This window comes from Piliocolobus tephrosceles, unplaced genomic scaffold (assembly GCF_002776525.5).
Source record: "Piliocolobus tephrosceles isolate RC106 unplaced genomic scaffold, ASM277652v3 unscaffolded_38868, whole genome shotgun sequence".
Lineage (NCBI taxonomy): Eukaryota > Metazoa > Chordata > Mammalia > Primates > Cercopithecidae > Piliocolobus > Piliocolobus tephrosceles.
The window spans coordinates 3018-12617 of NW_022323051.1; the positions used below are offsets into that span (position 1 = coordinate 3018).

Consider the following 9600-nt stretch of genomic DNA (forward strand, 5'->3'; position numbering starts at 1 on the left):
TCTATCTTTGGACTTTTTAGTTCATCAACACCCCATTAGTCTATTCCCCAACCTAAATCAGGGAACTTATGCCTCCCAATCTCATTCAGAGACTCAAAACATATATATTGATACAGGAGACCTAAGAAGAGTATGTCTTGGAGGTTGGGGAAACAAGCAGGTGAGAAATGTTCAGATTGGAAACACACCTTCCTTTCTCCCGTCCAGCTCCTACTTCCATCCTATGAGTTTCCAGAACCTTGTTGTAGATGAATTTCTCTTGACTTTGTGATGAGCTGAGAAAACAAACTCACTGCTGGTGTTAAAAAGGGCTCATGACAATACCAAAGTGTTGGGGAGGATGTGGAGAAATCAGAACTCTATTCATGGTAGGTTGGAATGCACACTTGTGCAGAATTCTATGGAGAAGAGTCTGGCATTTCCTCAAAATGTTAACCTAGAGTTACCATATGACCCAGCAGTTTCATTCACAGGTTTATACTCAAAAGAAAGGAAGACATATGCCATGCAAATAAAATGTACATGAAAGGTCAGAGCATCATTATTCATAATAGTAAAAGGATGGAAACAACACAAATGTCCATCAACTTATACATGAAGAAAATGTGGTGTATTCGTACAATGGAAATATTATTCGACCACAAAAAGAAATGATGTACTGATCCATGCAACAGCGTGGACAAACCTTGAAAATAATACTAGATCAAAGAAGCCAGTCACAAAAGGACGTACTGTATGATTCCATTTACATGAAATGTTTAGAATAGGCAAATCCATAGAAACAGGAGGTAGATTCCTGGTTTCCAGGGTCTCAAGAAAGGGAAGAATGAAGTACAAGGCTCAGGAAACAATGGCACAGGAAAGACAGGTGCCCGTGATTCAATTACCTCCACCTGGGTCCCTCCAACAGCATGTGGAAATTCTGGTAGATACAATTCAAGTTGAGATTTGGGGGCAAACACAGCCAAACCATATCACTCAGCACGGTAGATAACTTTCTCACTGACTCTATGCAACAGAAAACATCTGAGATGGTTGTAAGGGGCACGGGAGTTGACTGTAGGATCACTGCCAAGGCAGAGCATTCAGGAGAAGGCAATAGAATCCTGTTCTCCGTAGTATGCTATGAGATACTGAGGTACACTTCTTCAGTATCTCTTTGGACTTAGAATTAGCACTATATTCCTTGTTATACGGAAAAATTACTAAGAAATTCAATGGATAACAAAAACTTTCAGAACTGAAAAACAGGAAATGTAAGCTTTTTAGTTGTTTGGTATTCAAAGTATATCTAAAAGACAATGCAACATCCAAGAAAAGAATAGTGGGGTTTTTTTTGTTGTTGTTCTTTTGTGTGTGCGTGTGTGTGTTTGTTTGTTTACAGCTGGAGTAGAATACAAAGGGATGGACTTGAAACAACTGAGGGGAAATTGAAATTCTAACCTTATTCTCATTAGTTTTAGAAAGGCAACTACAGGTATTTCAAATGAGCCAGTGATTGCTGATTTGCATTTTTATTTTTTCCCTATAGATTAAGAAGGAAGTACAATGATAGAACAGTAATCATGTCCTTTGTCATAAATTTTCATACTTACAAAGGTGAGTGTTAGCCTGCTTGTGAAATCTAAATTTGAGTAACTTCAAATGCTAACCACAGAGGGAGAGGCAGCAAGAGGAGAGGTATAAATTCAGGATCTCACCCTTCATTCCACAGACACACACAGGCTCCCTGCCCACCTAGGAACACAGGTAAGTGCTTCAAGCCACTCCAGCTTAATAACATGAATTATTTTTGAGAATAATAATGACACTGTGTTCTATATTATGCATCTCCTGCATTCTGTCTGCTTATATTTTACTTATTCTGCCAGGGCAAAATTAAAATACCTATTTCATCTGATTTGTCCTTTATCTAAATTGTTTCATTCCGAGTAAACCAGTGCACTTTTAGGAACACAGAGGAAGAGTGCCTTGCAGCCACAGAGCCTTGAAAGAGACATCAGGAACGCATCTTAAGAGCCGATTGGATGTGATCCACAGAGGTCTCCTGTTAGCATTCATTATAAAGCCTTCCTACCTACCCCATTGTAACCAGCAAGGAAGGAAAGATAAAGAGGGTCTATTACTTATTTACAATAGTCTTTAAAAACAGTAATTTTGTGAGCCTCTTAATTAGGACATTAATATATTCAATATAAGCACATTGTAGAAAGATTGAAATGCTACAAACGAGGAAAGAAAAACTTTAAATGTCAAAATCTCACAACCCAGATATGTCATTTCTTTAAGAAAATCATACTACAAAATACCACTCCATTTATTAAAGTCATTCTGACAGGAATCTGATGCTTTTCCAGGAGTCCAGATCACATCGAGTTCGCCATGAATTCACTCAGTGAAGCCAACACCAAGTTCATGTTCGATCTGTTCCAACAGTTCAGAAAATCACAAAAGAACAACACCTTCTATTCCCCTATCAGCATCACATCAGCATTGGGGATGGTCCTCTTAGGGGCCAAAGACAACACCGCACAACAAATTAACAAGGTAGGTATCAGCTTCATTACGCTGTCCTGTTGCAGCTTCTCTCTGTGGTTTCGGCGGCTAGCATGCAGATGGTAATAGATGTGGTGGCCTGATGGGTAGCCCAGGGGGCTGAGCAGGAATTCCCATAACTGTGAGCCCACTGACTTAAACAGATCTTTTGAGTAAAGTTTTCTTGTCCCGCTTCATGTCTCTTCCAGGTTCTTCACTTTGATCAAGTCACAGAGAACACCACAGAAAAAGCTGCAACACATCACGTGAGTCACAGAGCACTTTTGTTCAGCTTTAGATCCCTGAGCAGGTCATAGTTTAAACCTGGAACTTCACAGAAACTAAGTAAAGGCCATTCTTAGGGGAAAGCCTGGATGAAAAGATTGAGACATACAGAGTGGGTTGGCATTTCATGGCACATAATTGTTATTCCTTGTTTCTGCGTTACTGAAAGACAGTCAGTGCTGTACTTCAGAGCATAGGTCTGGATCAGGATAGCGTGGGTTCAAACTCCAGCTTTGCTCTTCACAAATGGTGAACGAGCATGACACAACTGCTCGGAGTCCCAATGACCTCATCCCAGAAAACTAGGGGTAATAAAAAATCTGACTCAATACATGCAAATACATGCAAACATTTATAACAGTGCCCTGCCCATAAAAAGTCATAATAAATGTTATTATTATTATAAAATAGCTATCATTATACTAATCACAAAAATGTTACAAAAATACTTTAATTTTAATTGAGTCATTAATGAGATTAAGAGGAATAAGCACAAGTCCAAGTATATTTTGAAAAATGATTTCGGCCGGGCGCGGTGGCTCAAGCCTGTAATCCCAGCACTTTGGGAGGCTGAGACGGGCGGATCACGAGGTCAGGAGATCGAGACCATCCTGGCGAACACGGTGAAACCCCGTCTCTACTAAAAAAAAAAACAAAAAACTAGCCGGGCAAGGTGGCGGGCGCCTGTATTCCCAGCTACTCGGGAGGCTGAGGCAGGAGAATGGCATAAACCCAGGAGACGGAGTTTGCAGTGAGCCGAGATCACACCACTGCACTCCAGCCTGGGCGACAGAGTGAGACTCTGTCTCAAAAGAAAAAGAAAAAGAAAAAAGATTTCTATGGAATATATTGGTTTAGAGCCTTAATAGTGCAAAATGCTTTGCTGGAAAGTAGAAGTTTCTCGATTTAACAGGCTTAGGTTCAAAACTTGGCATTTCTAATTTACATCTCTATAAAGAGGTTTATTTTCCATTCTCTGAGCTTTCTTGTTTTCACCTGAATTGAACTAAAGACTTAGAGTTACCCATGTAAAGTCCTTAGCCATCTACCTGGCACACACTGCTCTTATTTGCAGAGAATGACAATCATGAGGAAAGAACCATAGATCAGTCATTGTGTCTTACAAGATAATACCACCAACAGGTATAACAGGGCTTCCTGGCATAATCTATTTAAAATATCCAACCTTCAACATACTCATATCCTTGATGGCTGTTAGAAGTGAAATATGGTCCTTGCCCTTAAAGAGATGAGATTTTAACTGGGAAGCTAAACCTAACCCTTTAACCCAACAAAGAGAAAATCCAGTGGTAGACAGTGCTGCATCTTTAGTTCAGAAGAAAAAAGATTGGAGTACATTAGTGCAGGAAGAATTTTCTGGAAGAAGTCAAACATAAGGTAGATTTTGAAGAGTATTTGAGGTGAAATACACCAAGTATCAGGGAATAAGCAGAAAGGTCATCACTGAGGATACCAGCCTTTAGGAACTGATCTAACAGACTTAGCACAGGCTTAGAATTTACATTGATGCAGTAATTCAGTGATCTCCTTCTTTGACGTTTGAAGGTTGATAGGTCAGGAAATGTTCATCACCAGTTTCAAAAGCTTCTGACTGAATTAAACAAATCCACTGATGCATATGAGCTGAAGATCGCCAACAAGCTCTTCGGAGAAAAGACGTATCAATTTTTACAGGTAAATTTCACCTGACCTACCCACCTTTCGTCTGCAGCCTGGTGTCTGTGTCTCTGAGTGGCCTAATGGAAGAAAGCAAGGCAGATGAGCCTGGCCTACCCAAGTGGGGAGCATTTACTCAGAATGCATTAAGTCCATTTCCACAACTCTCCCCCACTGGAGTGTTCCAGACCCTGACAATACATCAGTGAAGTGTGCATTTAGGGATAATCTTGTAATAAAAGAGGAGGTTGGGTAACAGAGTGAGTAAGAGCAATAAGTAATAAGATACCGTCAATAAACTGGCACTGACTCAGTCACAGAGCATACATCTTGGTGGGAAATGTATGACTAATGGGATATTATTGGAATGGGCAGGCTTGGGTGAGTTCCTGAGGACAGTTGAGGAAGTACCAGGAAATACTGAATGCACAGGATGAAAGATAAAAACAAAGATCAGAAACATCATGGTTAAAATTACTGGAGAGATGTCTGAGAAGCAATGAATCTCCTTCAGGGAAGCCTGCTCTGCAGTTTGCAAACGACAGCCTCTTCTGCTTCTGCCTTTTGCCAGATGATATTGACCTTCAGTGACCTCTTTCTTGCGCCAGCCCGCATTCCCCTTTCGCATTGCCTACGTGGCACCTATGTAAAAATATGCATAGACAGGAGATATTGTATCTGTTCAGGGTCTGGATTCAGTATACTATTATTATAAATAACTAAGTTTGGTAATATATAGTTACATAAATTACTCTTAATTCCTACTTTCTTCCTTCATATCTCAAAGGAATATTTAGATGCCATCAAGAAATTTTACCAGACCAGTGTGGAATCTGTTGATTTTGCAAAGGCTCCAGAAGAAAGTCGAAAGAAGATTAACTCCTGGGTGGAAAGTCAAACGAATGGTAGGAGAACCGCCCATTATAGAAACACCTTTGAGAAACCTACGCGAGTGAGCCCTGTGCCTGTCACTGCATGGGGACCAGCGGTGGGGATTGAGATGGCTTTGCAGGGAGGGCTGAAGAGGGCACTCCAGATGAAAGATTTGTCCAACTGAATATGAAGAGAGCCTCGGGGAGCCAAGGAGGAAATCACAGGAAGCCAATTAGATGGAAACACATCTGGAGAATTATTTGCTTATGGCCCTGCATGACAATAGCTTTGTGGATCCCCTGTCTCTGCTCAGGCCCATTTTGAGATCATGTCCTTTTCTTTAAATCGGAGCCAAATTTTTATGATGAATATTTAAAAGAAAACATTAGAAAGCGTCTCTCATCTCCTTTACTAATTGGGAAAGAAGCAGCTCTCTGGTAAATCAACCTTTTGCCTCTGAGCTTTAGTTGCCTGGACCACATCTGTAGCCACACGTTCTGCAGCGATTATCATGGCTGTCTTCTCCATCAAGGGCAAAAAGCTTAACAAAATCTCCATTCCATAGACATCTTTCCTACCTCCCACCTCTCATTACAGGCCAAACTTACAGCAACTCAACATGAGAGTGAATAGGAAGACACCTCCGGAAGTAGTGTCTGACAGCACAGGGCACGCGTTTCATATTATAGAGCTTGAGTCACTTGTCCTAAAAAGCAATTAGAGCCTACATCCTCTGATTCAGGACCCCATAGTTAAAAGAAAAATAATCGGAAGAGGAGGGAGGGAGAAAGGAAAGATGTGTTGAAAGAGTAGATAAAATCAGTGTATCAGTATTCCAAATCAGATGACTAGGGTCACTCATATACAGAGAACCGAAACTCTTTCTCTATCACAAAAAGTGATGTCTCAGTCAAGGGTAACTTTATCTGACTGGAGCCTTGAAGAAAGGTGCATCTGGTGAGCCATTGGACAGTGAGTCTAATAATTCAATGATCAAAGTCAGTGAGTCTCAAGTAAGGATTTGAGAGAATAATTAACGATCAGTCACGAACATTTGCAAAGCATCTTCCAGACAAACCATTTGTACCTTGTATAAAAGACTCTTTCATTCTTTCCCTTGCAGAAAAAATTAAAAACCTATTTCCTGATGGGACTATTGGCAAGGATACCACACTGGTTCTTGTGAACGCAATCTATTTCAAGGGTCAATGGCAAAATAAATTTAATAAAGAAAATACTAAAGAGGAAAAATTTTGGCCAAACAAGGTATTGTCTATATTTTATTTATATAATATAATATGTTAATAAATTTAAACATTTCTGATGGAATGTACCATGACAAGTAAAAAATAAAATTTTTCGTGTCTGTTATTTTGTTGTTTTAGTCTTATAACTTTATTTAATAAGAAATACCTGAAGAAATTTTTGTCTCTAACTCATTGAATTCCTGGGTTATTTCTTAGAAGAAGAAGGATGTGTTGATATCTCAATAATATTATCTTTTTTGTCCTATGTCTCACGTGTTATTTGTTGGACACATTGACTTATTGCAGAATACATACAAATCCGTACAGATGATGAGGCAAAACGAGTTCTTTAATTTTGCCTTGCTGGAGGATGTACAGGCCAAGGTCCTGGAAATACCATACAACGGCAAAGATCTAAGCATGATTGTGCTGCTGCCAAATGAAATCACTGGTCTGCAGAAGGTAAGAACTAGAATCTACAACTCTTCCTTCTACTGTCTGACATTTTCCCAAAGATACCAGGTTTAAACTAGGTAAAAGCTTGTGACTAAGTTACCTCAAAATAATGAAAAATTCAAAATGAGGAATGATGACTCACCTTCATATTACAAATATTTAAGCATAGGGCCTGATACAAACTGAAGGCTTAGTGAATGATTAATTTATTAGAGTTACATCCATTGGATATCAATTTGATGATATTATTAGGCAGCAATTTAAACTTGACTGGCAGAAATTTAAAGCAATGTGAGGGAAGTTTACAAATATACCAAGTAAAAAAGGGAATAGAAATTTAGGAATTTAGGAATTGCAATTTAATAATTGCAATGTATACTAAACAATGTATAAGAAAAATAAGATGAACCTGTTAAAAATTGACACATGTAGTAGGCTGTTGGCACAAGAAATAGTGATACATATAGTTCATTGTGTACAAAATAATGTGATGATATTTTTACATGTGTATTATACAGTTTTATACATACATATGTACGCATTACATACACATAGAAACATGATTCTGTTTTTACATACTATATATACATATACACATGAAACCCAATGTATTTATATATTCAGGACTCATATTTTGCCTATTAGAATAATATCTAATAAAGTGAACCTTCTGTATTTCACATTTATTGCCAAAACAAGAATTCTCCACATAGTCAATTCATTCTTAAGGTGTATTAGAGATTGATAGTTAGTCATATCAGTTTCTTTTTTCCATTTGTATAGCTTGAAGAGAAACTCACTCCTGAGAAACTGATGGAATGGACAAGTTTGCAGAATATGAGAGAGGCACGTGTGGATTTACACTTACCTCGGTTCAAAGTGGAAGAGAGTTACAACCTCAAGGACACGTTGAGAAACATGGGAATGGTGGATATCTTCAGTGGGGATGCAGACCTCTCAGGCATGACCGGGAGCCGCGATCTCATAGTATCTAAAGTCCTACACAAGGCCTTTGTGGAGGTCACTGAGGAGGGAGCGGAGGCTGCAGCTGCCACCGCTGTAGTAGCAGGGTTTTCATCACCTCCTTTAACTAATGAAGAGTTCCATTGTAATCACCCTTTCCTATTCTTCATCAGGCAAAATAACACCAACAGCATCCTCTTCTTTGGCAGATTCTCATCCCCTTAGATGCAATTAGTCTGTCACTCCATTTGGAAAATGTTCACCTAGAGGTGTTCTGGTAAACTCATTGCTGGCAACAACAGATTCTCTTGGCTCACATTTCTTTTCTGTCTCATCTTGATGATGATAGTCATCATCAAGAATTTAATGATTGAAATAGTATGCCTTTCTCTCTTTCTCTTTATAAGAACACATATAAACCTACTTTTTCTTACAGAAAAATTCTCCTTGAGGAAAAATGTCCAAGATATGATGAATAATTTAATACTGTATCTTCTAAATTTGAAATGTAATTCTGTTTGTGACCTGTTTTAAATGGACCAAACCAAATCATACTTTCTCTTCAGACTTAGCAACCTAGAAATCCACATTTCTTTGAATTTAGGTGATACCTGAAATCCTTCTTACATTTCTAAATTTTGTGATTCTATAAAACACATCATCAATAAAATCATGACTTATTAAATCATTTTTGCTCTACCTTTTTTCTCTGGAAAGGGGACATGTCCAGTTACACATAGGAAAGATAATTTAGATATATGTTAATCATATACAAAGGAAAATTAAAAACAGAGTAGTTCATGATGAGCCTGGAGTAGAAGGCAGATCCCAGAACAGGAGGAGCCTTGTAAACCACATTAGGAACTTTCTATTTTATGCTAAATGGGATAAGAAACACATTATAGGCTTTGATTGTTTTTTGTCAAAGAGGGGCATAAAATTATCATATCTTCATCTTGAAAATACATCCCTGGCTACTCTGATCAATGGATATGAGGAAAGAACAGTGTGGTTATCATATATAAATTAGGAAATCATTAGAGTATTGGGAGTGGAAATGGAGAGAGAGAAACAGCCTGGGAGAATTATTTAGGAAGTAATAGTTGCAGAAAGACATCTAAGTTTCTGTCCTAGCTGACTGGTTAGATGGAAAAAAAAGTTGTTTTTGAGAGAAAAAAAGGCCATGTGTTTAAATTTGTACTTGTTCAATTTGGGGTACTTTTAAGATCCAAATGCATTTGCCTGGCAGGCACTTGAGGATATTTGTCTAAATCTCAGAAACAGAATATGATCTGAAGCTCTAAATTTGTGATATTCAATATAAATACTTTACGGTCATTGAGATAAATATGGTAATTGTAGCTAAAAGCAAAGATAAGATCTTAAGAAGAAAGGATAAAGTTAGAAGAAAGAAGAATCTAGAATTGACCTTAAAGTATACCAATATGTGTAAAAATCAGGAGTTGATCATTTTTATTTTCCAGAAAATAGCTTTTCTTAGGGTTCCATATTTACTCTCACAGATTCTTCTCAGTCAATACTGAATCGTACCTGGTTTTATAAA

The 9600-nt window shown here is 38.2% G+C and overlaps 1 protein-coding gene across 1 annotated transcript; it reads left to right on the top strand.

Moving 5' to 3' along the window:
* The first annotated feature begins 1620 nt into the window (after window positions 1-1620).
* LOC113223116 (serpin B4) lies at window positions 1621-8724 on the top strand. Its single transcript, XM_026452686.1, has 8 exons — window positions 1621-1749; window positions 2358-2547; window positions 2745-2801; window positions 4387-4515; window positions 5285-5402; window positions 6494-6636; window positions 6924-7079; window positions 7857-8724. The coding sequence occupies exons 2-8, from the start codon at window positions 2383-2385 to the stop codon at window positions 8259-8261; spliced, it is 1173 nt and encodes a 390-aa protein (XP_026308471.1). The 5' UTR covers window positions 1621-1749; window positions 2358-2382; the 3' UTR covers window positions 8262-8724.
* Window positions 8725-9600: the final 876 nt, after the last annotated feature.

Excerpts from the sequence above, each read along its gene's own strand:
- LOC113223116 (XM_026452686.1), top strand. The coding sequence starts at position 2,383 with ATGAATTCACTCAGTGAAGCCAACACCAAGTTCATGTTCGATCTGTTC. Across the intron at positions 2,548-2,744 it reads CCGCACAACAAATTAACAAG|GTTCTTCACTTTGATCAAGT; the intron begins GTAGGTATCAGC and ends TGTCTCTTCCAG. Across the intron at positions 6,637-6,923 it reads AAAAATTTTGGCCAAACAAG|AATACATACAAATCCGTACA; the intron begins GTATTGTCTATA and ends GACTTATTGCAG.